Below are 24,874 nucleotides of genomic sequence, written 5' to 3' on the forward strand. Positions count from 1 at the left end.
CGGGAGGCCCTCTGTGCTTCCGGTACCAGTCTTCTAGACGCGGATAGCACAACATGGGTGCTGCCGACCAGAGACCTGATTCTGCCCTCCTGCTGCTGAGCCAAGCTTGCGAAGGGGAAGGTAGAACAATAGGTATCCTATCACAGGGACGTGTGACCACCTCCCAGACAGGGTTTAGTGTATTGGGGTTGTGTGGGAGTGCTTGCCAGCTCCACTCAGTCTGCTAGAAGGGCACATTTGGTACCCTCCTTGCATAGTCCAGTTCAAACCAGCTCCGGGAGCCGTTGGCTCCAGCTCTGGCGCCAAACTGTACAACTGTCTGACCCCTCCCCTGGGAGGCAACCCTGAATTGTCCCAACCCTTTCCTTAGGGTACTTAAGGGCTTATCTGAGGGTGGGTCCCTAGATCCATCGTGGGTTTCGATTCAACTTCAACTCTGTCCATCTGGACATCCTGGCAGAGTTGTGCTTACCATGCCAGACTGATCACATCGTCCGTTGTTTTGGGACTGAGCCTGCAACTGAGAGGACTTCATGTGCCCCTGTGCTCGCCATCCTGCTACCTGCTGCACCATCAGTCTGTGCCCCATACAGGTTCCGTCCTGGGCCTGTGGACATCTAAAGACATCCAAAGGAATCTCCCTTGGAGCGAAGGAGTCATTCCCCTGCATCCACAGGCATCGAAACAAGAGCGACCAGTCTAGCGAACCTGGGCTTCCCCGCATTCCAAAAGGCTCAGCAACACAGGTGGTGGTTCTGCATTCCCCTGAGGCCTGAGTTGTCCTCATCGAGTTGAGGCTAGCATCCCTCGTAGAACGCCCTGCAACCAAACCCCTGTGCACCGTGTCACTGCATTGCTTCATCACATGGTAACCGAATCGGATACCTCGACCGGCTCTTAACCGAGTCGGAGGCATCAAAAGGTTCTGTTGACGAGTCTGTCCCCGCTATAACAGACCGCGCCTACATGGTTGGTTGGAAGGACTGACTCTTTCGTCTTCAGCATCACGTTGGCTCGGGCTGAGCTACTGATTCGGTGTACCCGTACTTGAAGCCTCTTCATCAACTGACCTACTTCACTGAACTTGAGTGGCCTTCGTCTTCCGTGCCTCCTGGACGCCTCGGTGTGGCATAGACTCTATCCCCTCTGCTTTCAGGTACTTTTCAACACAAACCTGACTCTGGGATCCAACAGACCATTTCATCCTTCTGCAACAGCGATCTCGTCCTAAAGTCCTCTATTGTGCTCAACAGTGGTTGGGGGTATCCTGACTCCGAAGGTATCTACGGGTGGGGTAACTCTCCAACCTTCTTCTTTAAAATTGCAACAGCGACTTACCCATTGACTTGTATTGAGCCCGCGGTAGTGTTCCCACTCTGCACACGACCTCCGTGGGGCTCCTGGCTACTTACCTCGGGTGCTTCCTTGGGTCCCCGGCACTTCTACGTCTCCTGAGTATAGTCTTGATTCAAGACGTGTTTCGCATACCACTATTTTCATATATGGTTTGGTCTCCCCCTGGCGACCACTGTGTATTTGTTCTACTTACCTGTTTCTATTAAAAAGTATTGTGTATATCTCCGGCTAGGAGATATCTGTACGTGTTAGTGAGTGTCCTATAATAAATACATGTTTTTATAAATACACTGTGTGGCTCTTTTTCATTTAATCTATACCTATAAGATTATGTACTGGTAAAACAAGATGCTATACGCTCCTTCTGGACTAATCCTGGAGACAGCTCTCCACAGTTACCACTTAGAGAGCTCTCTAAGGTTATCTAAGACCACAAAAATCACTATAACGGTTGTCTGGGTTGGTGCAGGGTGTCCACTTACATAAGTGTGCATCATATACCAAACCAATTTCTCACATATACTATCAAAGTTTCCCAAACCATTGAGAATATTTTAACAGAGCCTACATTTTTTTTTTTTTAAAAACACAAAAAGGTTTTTTCAGCAGCTATAAATAGGATGCTTGATTCCGGTCCAGGGAAGACATGGCTTGGCAGTTCGGTCTGGACTGTTCCCATGAGGCACAGGGTCAAGACTGATTTGCATATGGCCATGTATGAACTGGGGTGGCTTGGTGAGCAAAATAACAATGGATTAAGCCCAGATCTGTGACTGGGGGTGAATGTTTTGACATTGTGCAACATTCCGTCCATCATCCTGTGTGTTTTGCTGTTCACCCTATGTGGGAAGGATATGCCCAGACGTGGGTCCCGTGCTCACTACGCCACTGGAGTCAAGCTATCCTGGCTGAAGACGGCTGATAGCCAGAAACCGGTCCTAGGATGATTGATTCCGGTCCAGGGAAGACATGGCTTGGCAGTTCGGGCTGGACTGTTCCCATGAGGCACAGGGTCAAGACTGATTTGCATATGGCCATGTCTGACCTGGGGTGGCTGGTGAGCAAAATAACGATGGATTAAACCCAGATCTGTGACTGGGAGTGAATGTTTTGCCATTGTGCAACATTCCGTTCATCATATTGTGTGTGTTGCTATTTCAGCAGCCATGCCTGCATGGAAGGCTGGGTCTTTGAGTGCTTCTAATGGGAAGCACCATGGTCGCTGTAGTAGGGGTCTTGGCAGGTTCACATTTAGTAGTCCTGGGGAGTGGCCCGAAAGAGTCCAGGGCTAGTACTTCATCATTTCTATCCAAGATAGCATTTCTGTGAGTGCCTGTCACAAATCTATACAAGAATGTGTGTCATGAATTGAATAATAAAATAATTAGGCTTTAGTATCATCCCTCAGTTCACCCCACACATCCATCGGGCCATCCGCCTCCATAATGTGCTGAACCATCCTGGCATGTTGTAATGGTTAGCAGTATCGGGATTAGAACTATTCACTATAGGATCCAGCGCTAAGTGTAATTCTATCCTCCCACCCCAAAGATAACAATAACATCATGATTTGCCTACACGCTGAATAATGTTATACAAAATCTCTAGAGAGTCAGTGTTGAGGGTGTATATATATATATATATATATATATATATATATATATATATATATATATATATGTGTGTATATATCCACTAATGAATTAAAACCACCACCACTCAAGCATAGGAGGTGTATATATAAGAAGTAAAATAGTTTAAATGCCCCATCTTCCTGTAAAATTAGGTGTTTTGACTCAAAATTATGGTGTTCAAATTTATGCCAAAATAAGTCGCTTCTTCTGGAGTCCTCAGACTGGTTGCTCCGTCTTCTTGTATTCCAGGTTAGAATATTAAAGACACATGTTGTGTATGGGACAAGTATGAAAGTACGGATTAGTGCCGCTACGGTGATGTGGCAGTGTAACCTGAACATGCTTAGTGGGACTGCCTAGTCTGCTTCTGGATAGTGTTATATTCCCAAACCAATTGAATCTGCTTGTAGAACCATTCTTCCACCCACACTGAAACCCACAACTCCGCGAATAAGCCCCTACATCTCCTCATAAGTAGTCGCCTTGATGATTAATCCATGGGGGGATGGTCCGACACCAGCCACCAAGGTCTAGATATGGAAAACAACTGCATTGTGCGCATCACATGAAGCCTCATTATTCGGAAAGAGCGTTTTTTCTAATGCATTCACTCAAAATATATCACCAGTTATGACAATACTTATCCAGTGAGTTGAAGCCGTTACCAGCAGAGACCATGTGAGGTAATTAGTTGACAATAGTTGGAACTATGCAATAGGGTATCTGGGGGTAATATTATTACATCATCCCCATCCTGATGGAACTCAGTGGGTTGCCCATGCAAACCTGCACCATCTACAAAACCAACTATCACAATCACCACCCCTTCTTACAGACCGCTCACCATCACCAGTGGATCTCGGCGCACTGCAGCAAAGTCACCATCGGACTAAGAAGTGCACAAAAGGAAAAACAAGACTGCAGGTCTTTTCCCCAATGCACCAACGATCTGGAACAGCCTCCATGTATCCATCAGGGCAGCCCTAAAACTGCTCCAATATAGGAAAGAGGTAAAGACTCCTCTTTAGGGAATGCTACATCACAATGCTTAAACCATCCACAACCTGGCTTCCTCTGCTCTTAATAGTTGATTTTATGCTTGTATGTGACCATGAACCTAACTTCACTGATTTTTGGTTAGGTTTGTGCTATAGGAATGCTATTTACATAGATGCATACATACAGTGGTCGGCCATGCCCCCTCAAGCCTCCTGTAAACTATAGCTGTGATGGCTGATCAACATGAGGGCTCAGATATCCCATGATTAAATACATATAATAAAGCAGAGAGTCCAACAGAAGTAAAAGCGACAAACGTCCTGTAATGAGGACTATTATAAGAACAGATCTCAGGAAAGTCGCTGACGGAACAAAAGCAACTGAGGAAGCTGTGGAAAGAATTGAGAAGTACGTGCTAGAGATGTATACCTCCTTGCTCAAATTTCAAGAGACCATAAGAATACTAGAATCAAGCCTCAAAGATGCCTAGGAGAGGGTCCACTGTAACAACCGCAGATTTCTGGGATTTCCAGAGCAAGCAAAGGGACGGTCCGCAGACCTCTTTCTAGAAAAGAGGATCACAGATACCTTGAACTTGGAGGTTTCTCAAAGCTCTTCTATGTTGAAAGTGCAGGCAGATTGTTGACTCCTCCGCCAAAAGAGTTTCCCTACTTCATAATGGCTTGACTGTTAAATTTTTGACCAGGGATGCCATCCTCTAAGGTTCCAGAATGAACACAATGGCACAATACGAGGGGTTTTCAATACAAATATATCTTAACTACAAAGAGCACGTTCCTCATCCAAGATAGTCTATCGGTGCAGTGAAACAGCAACTTCATGAAGGCATTTGAAATATGCTTTGCTTTCCGCTGCCAATTTAAAGGTAATAAAGGATAGTGAAACATTTCTTTTGCTGTTTAAAAGCAGCCTTGGATTGGTGAGGTAGTTGGCATAATAGAGTGGCAGAAAGATTTAGAATATCGCCGTCAAGTGGTGTCCATGACAACAAATCAAACTCTCTAAGATCCGTGGATGACACACCTAACAAAACTATTGCTGAATTGCATGGGAGAACCCTGGTGCAATACAGCAATAGCTGGTGTCTTGAACAAAGATCATAATATTAAAAACTGGAGATGCACTGCATGCACTAGAAAACAAGAAATGAGGACAATGTAATTGTACATCTGTTCGAAATGTACTTAGCCAACTACTGAGGGTACATTGTCTATGATTGATGTGCTATAGAAGAGCCGGAATGGCCACTATTTGCTACTGTACTCCCTCTTGGTCCCAGTTGTTGTGATCTACCTGGTCTCTGAGGATGTCTCCTTTCTCCATTGGATTGGGCTCCTGGGGATGCAGGCCTTCAATGTCCTGCATGTGTTACGCACTTTTTATAATGAATTGTGGCCTTTTTCTTCAGATATAATATTTGAGAGACATTAAGAGAGGGAACGGTGGGTGGAAATGTGTTGATTCACAGCCATCCACTAGGATGTTAACATTTGTGGATACAGTTATAAGTATACCTTGTATCTGACAGTGGGAAAAGAGTTAAGGGTGTTTGTGATGCATTTGTACGTCGAGCTGTGTCAGACACCTTACAGAGGGCCACAGGGCACACAGGGGTTACTGGGCTCAATCGTGGTGGTTGAGACCTTTAATGCCTTTTGTCCCCGGGCCCGGCCTACTATGTGTCCTGAGCAACTGGGTCATGTAACCCTCTAGTCTGGACTCTCAGTAAAGCTGTACTCGAGCAGTCAAGGCTCCCTCAGGCGGTATGCAGATCCAGGTCAGTCAGCATGACTCATAACTCATAATGCAAGTAGTGCACACCACAAATCAACATCCAGTCCAATAATTACAACCAACGCAGAGTCACTACTGCACTGTGCAGCACTCCACATCTGGCTGATGTAGGCCAAGGGTGAATTAAGTTCACAGCAGGGGAAGCTTTTAAAAGGTGAGGATCCTGTTGGCCTATCTCCAGTGACACCGGTTAAAAAGGTCTTGTTCACTACTACTGATCACTACACCATATGCTGCCACCACAGCTCTTGTGCTGCTTAGCTCCTGGTGAAGGCGTTAGCCTTCCACCACTATGAGTATAGCGCTCTGGGTGCCATTCCTTGTCCAGCCAGCCCACAATGCATAAGCTAGGCCTATGTCATGGCGCACACGCGGGGTCCGTATATGCCTTTGCCAACAAAAGTCTGCATTAGGGATCCAGACATCAGTTCGGCTGGACACTCGGGGCAGGGGTACATGCTCATTACCTTGTAGAGGCCTTTTACGTCCCAACACCTGTCAAACCTCCAGGTGAGCGATATTAATAAGTGAGTGGGCTTACCAGCCCGCATACGAATCATGCGGCATCCAGCCTCCTGACCTGTGCTGTTTTATTACTTTTTGCACTTTTGTTTTGTATTGTTTTCTACTGAATATAACTCAGAGAAAGCATACCTCTACATATTATTGTGCCTGGGTACTGGAGTGCAATTTGTCCGTTCATGCCATTTCAGGCGTTTGGAAACTTAAAAAAATAAATAAATACATACTTTGACTTACACAATGGACATTGACAGTTTGCGACATCCCTCCAAAACACCTGAACTACTTGTCAACAAACCAAAAAAAGGCATTATATGACCGAGATTCCACCATACCATAAAAATTTGGTGTCCATCCATACAGCAGTTTCGAAGTTAAAGGCACACAAAAACTTCTTATAGGAAATCATATTTTAAAGTTAAGTAAAAACCAATTTTGGCGCCCACTCTCATAACATTTGTACCGTTTGACTGAAAATTATCATGTTCCATTTTAACTCGCATAGGAAAACCTAGCTCTCTGATACATTGCATGGAAGTAGAATCTCACTCACAGGATTGCCTTTACTTGTTTTGGTCCAAACCTATTGATGGTGCTTGGGATATTCACTTTTGAAAAGGATGTTGGTCTTTCTTCGCAGAGTTAAATTACAGAGATATCTCGACATTTGTAAAGGTGTTTTTTAGATTTGCCGGTCCTTAAGCGCTGCTTGACGAATTTACATGAAATCTGGCTGGCGCTTAGCATGTTCAGCTGACTTTTGATATTCTTACATTTGTGCAGTTCCTTCAAGAGGGGCACAGTTAAAGTTGGTGTCAAACGAGTGTTAATTTGCTAATGTGGAATTTTTTGACAAATTCGCATTAAAGTAGGCCAAGATTTAGCATGTTTATTCTTTAGTGGGTGTGGCAAGTTTCATGCAGATCAATCAACAAGGCAAATTTAAGAGGGAGAGCGGAACTTTTTCATGTGATGTGTATTTAATCAACATGAAATGTGGTAGGCTTTTATCTATTGAAGAACTCCAAGGTCCCCTGCACACCCTAGTGGTACATAGTTTTAAGTTAGTACAGTAATGAGTGTAGGAAAGAAAGACACACTGTTCATCCACTATCTGGCATTTTGGGCAGTGTTTTCATCCTTTGCTTTTCCTGAATGTAAAGCTCTTGGATCACTTTGAAAGACCTTCCCTCTAAAGTCTCATCAGGTGCACGTAGGAACACCAGTTGACCACAGTCCTTAGACGCCTAGATCTTGCTCAAGCACTTTTTTAGAGTTAACAGCTTAAGCCTTTTAACCAATTGTGCTTTGACGTAGTTATTATTCTAGCGTAAGCACATTGCACTTTATTTGTTGCTCAGGTCCACTAGTTGGCCAAGGACTCTAGACGTGTGTCTTAATCTTTACACCCCCCCTTCCAGTTGAGACTAATGGCATTAATAGCCTATGGGCAGTTTCACCTTAGTTAAATCTTAGTCCACAGGAAAGTGAGTCTTTCGAGGGTTCTGTCTCTTAAAGCCAATGACGACAGCACCACATGTCTGTTTTATGTAATTCTTTTAAATATAATTCTTTTAATATAGGTTTTTAATGCATTTTCTGAGTACTGTATTGCAATGTTTTTTTAATAATCGAGCAATAAAGACTCCATTCCATTAAAGTCCAGCAATTTCTGGTTTCAATAATGGAGGCAAATTTAAAAGAGATGCCAAATTAACTTTGATTTTCTAATAACGTTGGTGCCATTTCATAGATGTGTCCAAAATTTAGCAGACACTCGCATATTCAACTTCATTGTCATACTTTGAGTTTCATGAAGCTCTGTCAAAGGAGCATGGTTAAAGAAAGGGGTAAATAGTATTAATTCCCAAATAATTTGGTACCTTTGATAGATCTTCAGAAAATTTGTCTGGAATTTACGTGCTCCGTTTTCTGTTAGAATATCAAGTTATGCCAAGTGCAGGCATCATGGGTTCCATGCAGATCTGAGGAGGTGGATACAAAAGTTAATGGGTGGAAGGTGAGAGTCTGTCAAAGTAGCTTCTACTTGTTTATAACTTTGGCACCATTTGTCGAATGTACACGAACATTGAGATACCAGATTTGTACTTTGGCAACTGAATGTAAAGCTGGTGGTTAGCTGCATTGGTGGTTGGTTGCCTGTGGCAGTTCACTATTTGCAGATGACTGAAAGCTACATGGTACAATGGTCAGGCCCAAAGTTGTTTTGTGCAGGGCCCTTGGTCGTGTGGTTTGTGCTGTGTGGGGTTGGCCGCAGGGCCTGGTATGGCTCAATGCTTTAAAAACATATGGTAAGCTCTCCTCAGGCCATCGATTTAAATGACCCCGTTTTTTTAATTTTTATTTAAATGTTACTTGAGGCTGCTGCAATCCCTGCAGACCCCCACAACATTAAAACAAGCATTTACAATGCAATGGTTTTGCCTTTGTTAAAGTTAGAGCTATTGGCATTGCTCTTGACATTATTTTTATTTGTTTTTTTTAACATAAATAAATGGCATTGTCATTTACAATGCCACTAGCTTGATCTCTCGCAAATGACACACACAAACACACACAGAGCCCCCCCACACACACACACACAGCCCCCCACACACACAGCCACACAAAGCCCCCCACACACACAGCCACACAAAGCTTCCTACACACACAGCCACACAGAGCCCTCCACACACACCCACACAGCACAAGCGGGCAACAGGGGCACACGGAGGCACAAGCAAACCACTTCATAAATATATACTGAACTCTAGCTACAAACTTTAATAGAGCCACCCGCGACCAACTGCATCAAAGAGATTAAATACAACCCAGCGTCCAAGGCAACCAATTTCTACGTACTGCAGATTTAATCCACAGCATCAAATAAAGCAGGTTCTCTCCCATGTCCAAGTTGAAAACCTTATTACAAGCCAGCAATGAGACAGTACAATTTAAGAGAACACTGAAATTTACCTGCAACCAAATTTCAGGAAACCATAGCTAAATAGTTTAATTCGGTAGCAGCAGATACAAAATAGCATGGCCAGTCTAGCACTGTACCTCAGGATACATGTAGGTCTCACACTATAAATTTGAGGGATTCTGTCCCCCTTGGACACGGCCGGCATGGTGCTGGTGGGGAACGACGGAGACGGCAGCGGGGCTAGGGCTGTGGAACGGGGCTGGGAAGCAGCGGAGGAAGATGAGGGAGGCAGGGGGGCGGGGTTACAGCAGAACGCGCAGAGCTTCTGAGAACTGTGACAGGAACTACACAAACCAGATTGCACATATGGACGTGGATACGCGCCACCGCTATAACCATGTTAGAGTCAGGCAAATGCTTTCTAGTTTGTCATTTTCTCCGTTAGTATAAGGGCGTGACCAATTAAACTGACAACCCGGCAGTTTTACCGCCTGACCTTGAGATGGCAGCCATCGACGATAGCTTGCACAGGCACCAGAAGAATGTTTATATAGAACAAAGAAACTTGCAAATGCCTTCCATCAGCGAGGCCAACCCAAAGCAACGACCGCGTTCCCGGCCAATCAGACACATTAACAGGAGGATGCATACCTCGCACTAGGCTCGCCAAGCGCTTCGAAACGCGGCCTCGGTTGAAATGCCCCGAACGCCAGCGTCTACACCACCCGGCCCGCTCTCCCTCCCAATGTCCCAAAAAACCTCCGCTCCTCGTCTCCTCCCGCCATCGCAGAACACCCGCAAGCAGACCCCCGAGCACAGCACTCACCGCAAACCGAGGGAAAAAAGGCAGCCAATCACCGCGCAGGTCGCCCGGCGAGCCTCCCGCAGCCTGAACCAATGGTAGCGCGGCTCCCGGGTGACGTCAGCGGTTGTTCCCTCGGCTTCTCCGCGGCCCCGGGGCTGCGGCGGTGATTTTCACGGGCAAAACGGCTGTGCACACGACGGCCGGAGCAGGAAGGCGGGCATCAGGAAACAAGCGGGAGGGGGCGGGAAAGGGGGAGGAGAGACGCAGCGCCATTGCGATGCCAGCATCAGGAAACAAGCGGGAGGGGGCGGGAAAGGGGGGTGGAGAGACGCAGAAGTGCCGGCAATGCCGGACCAGATTCGGGGGTGTTCCCGGCTTTCGGCTGACGTCGCGTGACGTCGGCAAAAGCCAAAGAATCTCGGGAACGCCCCCGAATCTGGTCCGGCATTGACGGACAGGCCCCTCGTCCAATGGCTATGCTCCATTTATGGAGCCAGCCAATAAATGACGAGGGCCGACCCAAACCCACACTACAGTTCTCATTAGGTTTTCGCCTGCGCGAAAAAGCTGCGCAGAGCGCAGCTTTCGCCAGGCAAAACCTAAAAAGGGTATTTTGGGGCGCTCCTTCAAGGATCAGTGAATAATAAATGAGCGACTCCTGCTCATGCATTATTCTTTTTTGGGTCCTGGTGCATCCCCGAGGCCTTATTATTTTTAAAGGGGGAGGGGGGGGGTGTGGCCGCCTTCTCCCTGACCCTCTACAGTCCCTGGGAACCATATGCTCTGAGGCATTTTTTGATTGTAAGGCCCTGGGCACCCTATCCCCTGGGGCCTTTTTTGTTCCAAAGGGTCGGTGATGTGTGACCCCCATCCCTGAGCCAGTAGTGGCCCCTGGTACCCCATGCTTTGCAAGCCACTACTTTGGGGTCGTGCGGGGAGCATTAGGGCCCTGGCGACTCCATCTGCTCACCGCATGCACCCATTCTGGGTGCTTCAGGAGGAGTTGTTTTTCAATGCTCCTGCTGGGCAGGACCAATGTGAGTTTCACTGCTTGAAAGGGTGATGGGGTCCCAGGGCCCTATAACTGCTCAGGGATGAAGGCCACGCTCCCACCTCACCTGTAATTAAATAGCGGCCCAGAGATGTTCTCCACGGGCCTCAGAGGCTTGGGGAGGGGGGGAGTGTGCACACCCTTTTTGAGAAAAATATGGGCCCTGGGGCCTTAAAAGGCTGGGAGAGGAGAGCAATGCGCACCCTACCCTTTCAGATGTATGCCAGGGATGGAGTTCACCTCTGTGAGATGGGCCCCATGGATGCTCCTTTTCCCAAATAATATAATGCATTGATCCTCAATCCCTGGCCTATCCTGAGGGTCATATTTTCTTTTTTTAAATGGCAGGCTGCAAGGGCTAGGGTGCAGCCATTCCGCACCCTGACCCCCTATATCTTAAAAAAACAAACATTTTTAACAGAGTCCTTAAGTCCCAGAGTCTTGTAATACCTGTTGCGAGGTTTTTATTCCTGTTGTGGGCAGCTAAACAGAGTGCTCGATCCGCTGGACCCTTACTCCCATGGTAGCGAGATGGGCCAAGGGAAAAATAAGCCCTCTTGACCAGTCAGAATGCTCTATTTTATTTAAATTGAGCTTGCGGGACTCCTGTGAGAGTCCCTCAAGGCCAACTGTCTAGATGTACAAATATATTTGTACCTTAATTTCTTCTAAACGACTGAACAGAGTTACACCAAATCAAAAAAAGCATACCTTTTGAGCCAAAATATAGCTTTCTGCCAAATGTGGTGCCATTCCTTTCAGCTATTTTCACTGTAGCCATTTTCACCCCCCCCCCCACTTAGGAAATTACAAGGGGGTTATGGGACCCCCTCTTTCTTAGCCCCCGCAAGACTAACCATCCTGAAACTTTCCATGAAGATACTAGGCAAAGAAGAGCATCTTTTTGGAAAGTTTTGTGAAGATTCGTCAAATGGTGCCAACATTCTTAGCAAACTTAAAGGCATGTCCCATGGAAACGCAGACCTAACTACCAACTCCCCTTTTCTTTTATATTTATATTTACCATAATTTTCGACTTCTTATATTTTTTTCTTTTTAATATGTTTGCTTACATCTAACCTTTATTTATGTATAGATATATTTGTTCATGATATTATTTATTTTTAGATCATTTATTTTTCCCATTTAAATTCATTGTCTTAATGCATATCTATTGTTGTTTAAAATGTAATAGAAGGACAATATAATGGAAGGTATAGTGGAGGTGCACCCAAAGACAACATAACACAGAGAGGCCTCTATTTGATAGTCTTGTAAATGTTGATGTAAGAAGCTATGCCCTGATGAATTTGAATAGCAGTGGCTTAACTAAAGTAGTCTTCAAATTGTGGAACTTATAAAACTGGCTGAGTTAGGTTTCTGCGGTAATATTAAACTAGTAAATACATCGCAAAATGGTAATTAGTATATTTTGTGTCTGTTCTGCTCAATCTTTCTTGGTTCCTTGAACACAAATTCATGTGAGGTGTGGCAAGAGCTTGCAAAATAATGGAATATAAAGGTGATTTTGTGCCCCAACTTTCAAAAGGAACATATTTTAGAGATTCATAAAGGGTTTGTTTACAAAAACCATTCTAACATGTTGTGTTGAATGAGGCTCTCCATCCTAATTTTAGAAACTCCTAGTGGAGCCTAAGATGCAGTACTCAAAATGTTACATTTCACGGGAGGCCTTTCTGAAACAAGTATAATATAAATGCATGGTCATTTCAAGATTGAGGTTAAATTAATTTAAGAGCCTCGAGAAATATACATAACTTCCAAATATTCGAAAAAATATATTTTCAGGTCCTTTGAACAGTTCAGTAAAACATTTAGCTTATAAAAAGCAGACTTTTGAAAGTACTGCTGAATCATAATTTCCTCCATTTCGGAGAAAGGCTCAAATATGTTCAGATTCCCTTTTGAGTTATATACTCACATGTTTGGCTTAAGAAAGGAAGTGTGTATTGGGCCTTCAGAATCTTCACTCTCTCAACTGTATACTCTTAAAACGACGCGTTGACCAACTCGAAGAAGACTTGGAAAGTTCATTGAATTTGTCGAGAGCGGTTATTTTTCTATAAGAAGTTATGAGAAACAACTCAAAGCTCATGTTTAATTCTATACCTAGAGATATTGTATTTGAGTAAGATGCTGAGAATCGTGGCGGGCTACAATGTACACTAGTTGGAGGGATAGGGGCACACGTGAACATATAATTTGTGATTAGTATGAGTCATTACTTCTTTGGGAGAACTCAATGAAGCAAAATATTAAAATCTGAAAACAATCCAGAGATATCCAGGTCTCTAAAGTCACGATTTCCTGGACATCATAGACCGCATTTGAGCAATGAAATTCGTGAGGTTCCAGATGAGATCATAGGACTGTTTTTTAGTAGCTCAGCTGAACCCATTTTGTTGTTTTTAGTTGTTTGCATTGAACTTGACTCCACATGTGAGGCTCATTTTAGTGTGTTTATCTTACTTCAGGATGCTGAAGATATGCCAGATGTGTGCGCCTCAATGCCGGAGTACTGCCTTCCTGCAGTAGACGAGGAGGAGATGGAGTCCTTGCCACCACCAGCCAGTCTCCAAGAGTTTTCACATTGCGATACAGATTCTGGGAAAAGCCTGAATATGATTAAGGTGAAAAGGATACTGTGCATGCGCTTTGCTTATGTCACTTCCCTTTTAACTGTGGTTGGGCGCTAGTATCCTTATGTATTGATAGTCATGTGTGTTTAATATTAATTCCCAAATAATTTGGGACCTTTGATAGATCTGCACAAAAGTTGTCAGGAATTTATGTGGTGAGAGTCATGTGTGTTTAATTTATTTCACTGTAAAAATAAAATGACTGAAGTAAATGGGTAGCAGATTTTATGCGTGATACCTGTCCTACCTGTCTCTTAACAAGATGTATGTGACATGGGTTGTGATATTTGTTTTGTCTAAGTGTGAAATCATTTACCAATAAGCCTAGTCTATGAGCCGTTTGTGAACTTAGAGACTATAGCTGTCTGGCCAGAGTGCTGACCACTGAGAGAATGTAGTTGACCAGAATATTTGTGTGAAGTAAGAGTTGGCATATACTGAGAGAGAACATATGGGACGTTTATCAGAAGATGGCGGTTTTGATGAAAACCAAGAGGAAGTAAGGGTGTTTCCAGTGTAGCGATACTCTGATGAAGTGGACCCCGTCCTCCTGTCTTCATCAAAAGCTGAGGCAGCTGGCTATTAATACAGGTCTACATGTTTTAGCCAAAAAAGGCATCTGTTGAGCAACTAGTGGCAATCTTTGAGTGGCAATCTTTGTTTCACTGTTTTGGTGATCTGACAGACCATGAGCAATAATACTCTGGATGGGCAGGGTGAGTGGGCTCTGCATTGAGCATAACCAGGACCATCTAAAAATGAGTCATAGGAACTTACTGTCAGGGATTTAGTTAACTACTGTTTTACCTTGATATGTCACTGTGACAGAATCCAAATTGAAGCCTGTATTCAAGGTTTTAAACTAAGATAACATAATTAATGTTAGTCATTTAGACAGTCTGACCAACATATTAGTGGGTGTGTTGAGTTTAAGTGTTAGTGAACTGTAAAGTGTAATGGATGAACGGTCTAGTTATTCTTGACGGGCTTTAAAACATTCTGAAAGTTGTTGTCCCAATATATCCATATAATAATAATCCACATGTGTAAAGCGCAAAATATGACCTGTAAGGGTTTTCAGGCGCTGGGGGCCGTCAGGAAGATTAAGCAAGCTATTGCCCAGAGTCGCATGGTGCTGGGCTAATGTGCTGCGGCACCGGGGATCGAACCGTGATCCCCAGATTAAAGTGTCAGTCGCCCTGGCCGCGGCGCCACACCTCTATATGTGACATCTATATCAATGCTTATAGAGAAGGTGTTAAGCCAACATCTAAAGCTGCTTTTCATTTTGTTCCTTATTGTGTAGTGAGGTATTGTAAGTAAATATGTGTTGGCACTATTAAGTAGACCATATTTTGACTATAGGGTCAACCTGTAGACCTTAAAATGCACACAATTTTCCTGCTAGAGGCAAATGTGTACAAGAACATAGTTCATCTGAACCGTTGATTGAGGAAGCACTAGGCCCACTCGCTCTCATATGGACCTTAATGATGCTACACTTTGAAGGCTTCAAAGAATTAGTTGTATGGCCTTTGGGCTTTGTAAGATGGGTTGGTTATTTTAATTAAAACCATAGCTGTTCAGTTAGATTTAAGTTATGCCACTCATTTATTGCCAAAATTTTGAAATTATCCTCTTCATTTGATCCCGTCTTGTCCCCCCTACCGACTGTTGAGTCGGATTTTCAGCAATCCTCACTGATCTCCTTTGAAGAGCTTACTTCAGACACCGCCACTAAACTTCTTGTCCAAGTTAGTTCAGGGTCACCATTGGATCCAGTCCCCGCCAAGGTGATGGGCAATCTTGCTCCGGTTCTTACTACTCCCCTTCTCTCCCTTTGGAACTCCTCTTTAATTCGGGGTCAATTCCCCTCAGTGTGGAAACAGGCTTTGCTGGTGCCCATCTTAAAAAAAACGGATGCTGATCCTTTACAATTTAGCAGCTATCGCCCAATATCCCTTCTTCCCAAGCCTGCAAAAATCCTGGAGAAGGTGGTGCAGAGGCAATTGGCCCACTATTTAGAAACTAACCACCTGCTGCATGACTCCCAGTCAGGTTTTAGAGCTGGCTTTAGTACAGAGACTGCATTACTAGAGGTATCTGAGACAATACGTGAGTGTATGGACAGAGGTGAGGAGGCCATGTTGGTCCTCCTCGATTTGTCCGCCGCTTTTGATACGGTGTCCCACGATATTCTACTTGATCGCCTACAGCAGCTAGGAATCGGTGGCACTGTACTTACCTGGATAAGATCGTTCCTTACGGGGCGGACGCAGAGGGTACTCCTTCGGCCCTTTCAATCAGAGGATAAACCTCTCCAGTGTGGAGTGCCCCAGGGTTCGGCTTTGAGCCCTCTCCTATTCAATGTTTATCTAGGTCAGCTTGCCAGGGTGGTTGAAGCTTGGGGGGTTAGAGTTGTCTCTTATGCTGACGATACACAGCTTGTGTTCTCCTTTAGAGACCACTCCGACTCCCATTTTACTAACTTCCGCAATTGCCTTAGCAACATCTGTTCCTGGATGGCCTCTAACCATCTGGTTCTGAACACGGACAAAACGGAGGTTCTGTTTTTTAATCAAAAAACTACTTTCTGCTACCCTTTGGTGGCCTACTATTTTGAATCCCCCCCCGATTCCTGTCCAGTCGGCCCGTAACCTGGGCTTTCAATTCGATAATGCCATGTCTCACAAGGCCCAGATCAATAAGGTTACCTCCGCCTGTTTTGGCAAACTCCGCATGATCAAGAAGATCTGTCCGTATCTTCCTCTGGACTCTCGTAAAACCATTGTCCATGCTTTGATTACGTCACACCTTGACTATTCAAATAGTCTTTATGTCGGTGCCCCCTTGTACCTTATTGAAAGGTTACAAGTGGTGCAAAACGCAGCGGCTAGACTAATTGGAAATATTCCTCTTCGCCATTCTGTAGCAGCCTATCGGAAGGAACTACACTGGCTTCCCATCTCTTGCCGCATACAGTTCAAAGTTTTGATCCTTGCCTACCGTGCCATAAATGACTTGGGCCCGGCATACTTGAGAAAAAGACTCAAATTATCTCTATCATCCAGATCTCTGAGATCCAACAGCCTACGTCTCCTAGTGGTACCCAGATTCCGCCGCTCCAGGTGTGGGGGAAGAACGTTTGGAGTGGCTGCTGCCAAGCTCTGGAACAGCCTCCCTTTAGACTTAAGGTTTTGTGAGTCGGAACAAGTATTCCGCCGCAAACTCAAGACTTGGCTGTTTACTACTGCTTAATATGCTTTCCTTCGATCAGTAATCTATAGCGCCGGGACACCCCCTTCTGGGGGTAGCCGTGCGCTTTACAAGCTTCTTATTAAATAAATAAAAATAAATTTAGTCTTTGTGTTACAGATACACTGTACACAGAAGACCGCTAACACTGAGCTGAAATATAATGACGTGATGGGCTGCCCCATAGGCTGTTCTATTCATTACAATGTGTTTATCGGGAAAGCATTCAGAATGCGGTCAAACAAATAATGTTTACAACAAGCTTAATCTATCAATAGAATAAATAATTGGAATCCCAACATAATTCATACCAAAATAAGAGAAAACTTTATAAAATGTTGTACAGTAGATCAGAATTGATTCATTTAAATGACTAACATACATTTGTGATTAATTTTACTCAGTGCACCACAATGCTAACTTAATATCTATAAAATAAAATGTGCATCCCATCTTAACTTCTGTTTACTACACTTTGACTAAGAAACACCCTCTCAAGCTAGCCTTTTATAAGTTGCTGTGATTAGTGGTAGACAATCCAGCATCCACCTAAAGTATACATTCCTCAAAGTAACCAGATGGAATATGGTTTCCAACTACACTTATTTGTTGTAGCCCTTTCAGATAGTGTTTTTAGAACATCCATATTTTCTCGGCTAATGTTCTTCTGAAAAGAAGGCAATAGGATTCATAAATCACTGGCTCTTATTAGCTCCTGGGTGTCCCACGTAGAATGCGTATGAAGAGCCTAGAGTTGGGTGTCAATGCAGCAAATAGTCTACCTATTTTAATCATCAGCAAGTTAAGTGATTTGCCTCAGTGTCTATTTGGAATAAAGCGATACAAAAGGGGATGATGGACGGAGCATCTGAACCAATCAAACACTCACACCCAGACAACAGATCTGGGTTTAATCCATCACCATTCTTTAGCTCACTCTGCCACCCCAGTTCAGACATGGCCATATGCAAATCAGTCTGACCCTGCGCCTCATGGGAACAGTCCAGCCCGAACTGCCAAGCCATGTCTTCCCTGGACTGGAAACAAGCATCCTGGGACCGGTTTCGGATTCATAATCCTCATCAGCCAGGCTATCTTGAATCCAGTGGCAAAGTGAGCAAGGGACTCACGTCTGATTGGTTCAGATGCTCTGTCCATCACCACCCCCTTTTGTACCGCTTTGTTCGCCATAAGTTGGCAGGGTATGCTCAGACGTGAGTCCCTTGCTCACTTTGCCTCTGGATTCAAGAAAGCCTGGCTGAAGATGGCTGTAATGCCAGAAACCGGTCCTAGGAAGCTTGAATCCGGTCCAGGGAAGGCATGGCTTGGCAGTTCGGGCTGGACTGTTCCCATGAGGCACAGGGTCAGACTGATTTGCATATGGCCTGAACTGGGGTGGCAGAGTGGGCTAAAGAACAGTGATGGATTAAACCCAGATCTCTTGACTGGGTGTGAGTGTTTGATTGGTTCAGAGGCTCTGTCCATCACCACCCCCTTTTGTACCGTATTTGGAATAAGACATTTTCAATATAACTGTTTGTTCCTCAGGTAAGAACAACGTTATGTAAATTTACACTTTGTCAATTTCCCAAATTTAGAAAACATTACTGATGGCAAGACGTTTTACCCAGTTTATTAAGTTTGGCACTAATTCGTAAAACTGCAGTGAAGTTTCACCCTTTGGTATGAACCCTCCTTCACCTGTTAAACACATAAATTTTCTCTGAAAATTGATTTTCCTCTCACTAACCATGGAGGAATTGTTATCTGCAGGGTTGCCTGTTACTCTCTCTATGGCATGTAGGCCTCCATTTTAAAAATGCTTTCTTACCGAGACCACCACAGCATCCCTCAGGGCCACCAAAGCATCACTCACCTTAACCACAACATCACTCACCTTAACCACAACATCACTCACCTTAACCACAACATCACTCACCTTAACCACAACATCACTCACCTTAACCACAACATCACTCAGCACAACCACTTCATCACTCCGCGCCACCACAGTATCACTCCGCGCCACCACAGTATCACTCCGCGCCACCACAGTATCACTCCGCGCCACCACAGTATCACTCCGCGCCACCACAGTATCACTCCGCGCCACCACAGTATCACTCCGCGCCACCACCGCGTCACTCCGCGCCACCACCACCGCGTCACTCCGCGCCACCACCGCGTCACTCCGCGCCACTACCGCGTCACTCAGGGCCACCACCGCGTCACTCAGGGCCACCACCGCGTCACTCAGGGCCACCACCGCGTCACTCAGGGCCACCACCGCGTCACTCAGGGCCACCACCGCGTCACTCAGGGCCACCCCTGCGTCACTCAGGGCCACCCCTGCGTCACTCAGGGCCACCCCTGCGTCACTCAGGGCCACCCCTGCGTCACTCAGGGCCACCACTGCGTCACTCAGGGCCACCACAGCGTCACTCACCTTCACCACATCACTCACCTTCACCACATCACTCACCTTCACCACATCACTCACCTTCACCACATCACTCACCTTCACCACATCACTCACCTTCACCACATCACTCACCTTCACCACATCACTCACCTTCACCACAACATCACTCTGCACCACCACAGCATCACTCTGCACCACCACAACATCACTCTGCACCACCACAGCATCACTCTGCACCACCACAGCATCACTCTGCACCACCACAGCATCACTCAGCAGCACCACCACAGCATCACTAAGTACCACCACTGCAACACTATGCTCTACCACAGCATCACTCTGCAGCACCACAGCATTAATCAGCATCACCACAGCATTAATCAGCATCACCACAGCATTAATCAGCATCACCACAGCATCACTCGGGCCCTGAACAGCATCACTCGGGCCCTGAACAGCATCACTCGGGCCCTGAACAGCATCACTCGGGCCCTGAACAGCATCACTCAATGACACCACAGCATCACTCAATGACACCACAGCATCACTCAACGACACCACAGCATCACTCAGTGCTTCTTACGCTTTTTATTTACAACTTCTCAGCATGCAGCACAGCAGCCACATTTCTCTACAGCACAGCTTAGAAACATTGTCAAAGTCAATAGCTCTACATAAACACTTATAAGACCCCCAATGCATAGCCAATAGGTCTCGCCTTTGGGACATTATAAGTGTTTAGCTATCCAGCACAATATCTACCATTAAACAACAAGTGTTGCATTTCTAATCACTTATAAGGTCCCAAAAGCGAGACCTATTGGTTATGCCAATGCTTGTTGGTTTTGGCATTGCGTCTATAGAACATACATCCAGAATAACTTGTCGCTACCTGCATTTGTGCAAATATCTTAATGCTTTTTTCTTACCCTAAAATATTTGGTACCCTTTTTCGCTTGTTAAAGTGCATCAAATAGTCATATGGTGTATGTTTTCCCTTTTAAATCTGTTAGCATAAACGTAATTATAATTCCCATCTCCGGTGAGTGGCTGGTATTCCAAGCATATTAATGATGTTAGGATATAGTTTTGAAGAAGGAAAGGTTTCTAAGCTAGAGCATTGGCTCTTAACTGTGGGCGGTGTACCCGGATTCCCATTATTAGAATACATCTCAATCATCAGAATACATCAGAATACAGCACAAGCAATCTGTTGCTGAAACCCCGAAGATTTCGGAAGGAAAAAACGTATAAACGCTCCTTTTCAGGAATGGCGCCCAGGATCTGGAACTCACTCCCTCCTGAAACAAGGCTCATCACCTCCAACACTATCTTTAAGAAGGAAGTTAAAGCGATCCTCATGGCAAAATACACATGACCTATTTCTACGTATCACTCATGAATCTGCGCTGTAAGTCCTGCCCGTCCATGGCCTATTGTACCCTGTATTAACGAATTACGTATTGTATACGCTCACTCCTTGTATTTTGTTATAATGTTTGATGCACCTGGTTGATTATGTTTACTGTTATATTGTTGACGCACCTGGTTGACTTTGCACACTTTACCCTCTCCACCTCAACGATCCTTACTTCCCTTCTACTCGCACCTGTGGGTCTTTACATCCTGCACACACCCACCTCAACTAGGCCCACCTTTAAACTCTAGATACTCTAATGACGCTTAAGCAAGTATATGCTCCTTGCTATTGCACTTTATGCTATTGACACAACTGTTTGTCTATACTCAGTGTACCTACATTACCACACCTATGACCTACCTCATGTCCTTTGACCTACCTATGTAACTAGCACCTTGTACCTAACTACCTCATATATTACTTTGTATATTCGCTTCTTTACTTTGTATTTTTACTTTGTATATTCTACTTTGTATTTTTTACTTGTAAAGCGCTCTGATATCTGCAAAGATCTTGTTCGCGCTGTATAAAACTCTCAAAATAAATAAATAAATAAATCTCCTCTATCAGAGGTCCTCACCAGAGGCAGAGAAGTATTTGGAGGACGATTAATGAGAGAAAAACAATTTACCATAGTCAATTGAAGAATTGAAATGTGAGTACTAACGCCGATAGGATGCAGGGGAAATAACCTACTCTTTCTCTTACCCAGATGAAATTGATTAACACCGTTTGCTGCTCACTGGTGGATGGGCCTAACTTCAGCAGCTCCGATGATCCCACACGCAAGGCACTGGAAGAAATATGTAAAGAAGTTGTGCGTTGGGATCCTGAGTTCCTATTAAAGGTGAGAGATGGCTGAGGGAGGAAGTTAACACAAGTGTAAGCAGCCTATATAGTGGAGATCAGACGAGGAGCAGGGGCCAGGCATGTCTGAAGGTATTGATTGGGACAACATCTAGCGACTGGTCAATCTCATAGTTGCCTAGGAATTTTGTATTTCTTTTTTAGCAGTAAATTGTTTCATATTGATTCCATAAATTCTAACATACATACATTAGTATTCTAATGGCTTGGTTGTGTTTTTCTTCATATCCCTTAAATATGTGCTTTACATGTGGTGTCTCTTCAAACCTGTTTTTGTTCAAACTTTATGCCATTGACAAGGATACTGATACAATCCAGAAGCTGCTGACAAAAAGGAAATGGTAGTAGAATAAACACGCATTTGCAATGCAATAGGTCTTGTATTTGCGAGAGTTTGAGCTATTGGCATTTCAAATGATAATGCCTTTTATTTATGTGTTTTAAAAGCGGTGGTGAAACACCACTTGCAGGTTGTCATTTACAGTGCCAATAGCTCAAATTCTTGCAAATGTGAGACCTTTGTGGCACTCGTGCTTTAGCTGTAAACATGGTAATCTTAAGCGCAGGTGCTGCGATTGCTTTAAAAGTAAAGAAATACATTTTTTTCTATTTCTTTATTTGAGGCAATCACAGCACCCGCGCTTTAGATTAATATGTTTAAAGCTAGAGGCGTGGGTGCAGCGATTGTAACAAAAGTAAGCTTTTTTTTTTCTATTTGTTTACTCTTGTTACAATGCCGGCACCCGTGCTTAGGCTTCTAACATCGTAAGTTAAAGTGCAGGTGCTGCGATTGCTTAAAAATTAAAGAAATAGAAAAAAATGCACATTTTATTTTCTATTTCTTTAATTTTGAGTTAATTGTGGCTCCCTTGTTTTAGCTTAGCTTAAGATGTTTGTTGTTTAAAGCTAAAGCGCGGGTGCCACCTTTGTAAAAAAAAAAAAAAAAAAAAAGTAAATACATTTTTTTTTAAAAGTCACCACATTTTATAAAAATTAAAAATAAACAGTTGCGGGAGAGCATGTCGGGACATGGCAGGAAAAAGGTGCTTTAAGAAATAGTGCTCAAAGGCGGTAATTAAGACATACTGAGTAACCACGCATGTAACAGGGGGTGTCTTCAAGGAAGGTTACAAGAAGAAAAAAGGCGGTACTAAGGAGGAACTACTGAGTCTATTGACCAATGAAAAGCCACCATTTACAAAGGACAGGGACAGTAGCCAGTTAAAAAGATGGTTGGAAAGTGGGAAGAGCTTCATGCCCTTATCCTGAATACTTAATATGGCCTAGTCATAATGACTAGGACAAGACGTGCATCTCAATGAACATAATTCAAATATTATGGCGTTATGACACATTACAAAAAACTGTTTTGCAAGAATTCTTTTTATATGATGATCACGTTATCTTATTTATACAATAATAAGCACATATATATAAATGCAGCTCATTGGGAGCGAAACAAAGTCTATGGACAATACCCAGTCAGAAAGTTCTAAATAAATATACGTTGTGCCCAAGGCATTTCGCGACATGCAGATCCCTTCCTCAGGGTAAAAAATCCGAAAAACATACAAGACAACAATGTACACAGTGACAAACAGCCTGTATGTAAAGCATATAGTCCCCAACTTAATATAATTAAAGCATTGTGGGTAAGGAAACATTTTCGATCTATATACAACGATTGACGTAAATGTCCCACTTTTAAGCATAATATTGTTCCAGTAAAAAAATCAAACCATAGTGCTGTCAGTTAAACAACACCTCTGGTCATACTGGTTCGTCAGTGATAGAAAATGTCTCTGTGAGAGTGATAGGTGAACCAATGTGTTGAGTGGTACACCGAATGAAAGCAACCCCATGCAACAGAGAGCCAGAGTGCTGATAGAAATATACAGCTATAATAGTACTCACGCGCTTCATGGATAAACCAACTAAAAACCATCTTCGACAACACCAAAATACCTAACATAAATGTACCGCATCGTCATCAAATAACCAAATGAAATCTAGAATGCGAAGAAATCCGACCTGGGAACATAAGGCTGTGCAAGTCTGCTACTGAGTCCTCGTGACCATAACTAAAGCTGTCCCAAGGCGACTGCAGGTAATCTCCTGACTGCAAAAAAATCTATACGTAACCTACATCAGAACTCGATTTCCAGACCGCATAATGGATTTGGTGCGGGCGGCATTCCGACTTACTTAAATCCTGCCGAACGTCTAGCCTGTAAACACTGTTAGATTTCAGGCAGTGCATGGAAGACCCATGTTAGTGAATATGACGTCTAACATCTTGCGATACTGTAAATCGTAGTAAAACTGCGGGGAATGTATATGCCATCTTGACATGTAGATGAAACAGTAATCTCCAATAATGAAAATAAACTACAAAACTATGCAGTTTAAAAAAACACAAGTTTAGCTCACATGAGTGGATACTGCATTAAATAGAATCAAGCCTGCACTTGCTGGGCAGCTTGACCCGATATGATAGGGTGTCGTAAAGTCGCTAGCTATCGATCTACCTACATGGGCACCCACTAGTCTGGGGGACCAGCTGGGTGAGTTAATCATATGAGATCTTAGGTGATGCCATATTTCGACGTCGTGGGTGAACCGACCCTCACCCGTAATTGGTGCACGTAGTGTCCAACATAGTGCGTGTTGCGTACCTTGTCACCTTTGTAAACGAAAGTGGTGAGGATGTGGTAGAATTAACCGTGAGGTGTACTTTGGACCAGGGTTTCATGATGGTCAATGAATAGTGTAAAGCAATGAATGCCGAGAATAAAACACCATGATAAGAACGCACCTCCAGCACTTGTAGTCCCTTGAATCTATAGGAAAAAATTAGCGAAGTGCTATTTACAAGAAGCAGCCCATTTCCAATAAATCATTTAACCCTTTAGAGTGCATGGTATCCAGTTTTTTAATCCAATATGTTACCTGTTGTAATAATTGTTTGGTGTTGTCGTTCTCTCCCGTCTTTTTCATGACCTCAATCTGAAATCTCATTTGTGCTATGGAATGCCTCTGCTCAATCCAATGTGCAAATAGGTTCGAGTTCATGTATTTATTGCAAATTTTGCTTTTATGCTCAGACACTCTGATTTTGATTTGTAACAGGCTGCACAGGCAT

At 44.0% G+C, this 24,874-nt stretch overlaps 1 protein-coding gene across 6 annotated transcripts in view; it reads left to right on the forward strand.

Moving 5' to 3' along the window:
- The window catches only part of TEP1 (telomerase associated protein 1), a 1,162,857-nt gene that overhangs the window by 78,030 nt on the left and 1,059,953 nt on the right, over window positions 1-24,874 (forward strand). For all 6 annotated transcript variants that reach the window (XM_078652640.1, XM_078652638.1, XM_078652642.1 and 3 more), the window contains exons 3-4: window positions 13,604-13,759; window positions 21,578-21,712. In XM_078652640.1, the coding sequence (XP_078508766.1) occupies window positions 13,604-13,759; window positions 21,578-21,712 (291 nt within the window). The remainder of the gene's footprint in view (window positions 1-13,603; window positions 13,760-21,577; window positions 21,713-24,874) is intronic.

The sequence above is a fragment of the Lissotriton helveticus genome, chromosome 7 (genome assembly GCF_964261635.1).
Source record: "Lissotriton helveticus chromosome 7, aLisHel1.1, whole genome shotgun sequence".
Lineage (NCBI taxonomy): Eukaryota > Metazoa > Chordata > Amphibia > Caudata > Salamandridae > Lissotriton > Lissotriton helveticus.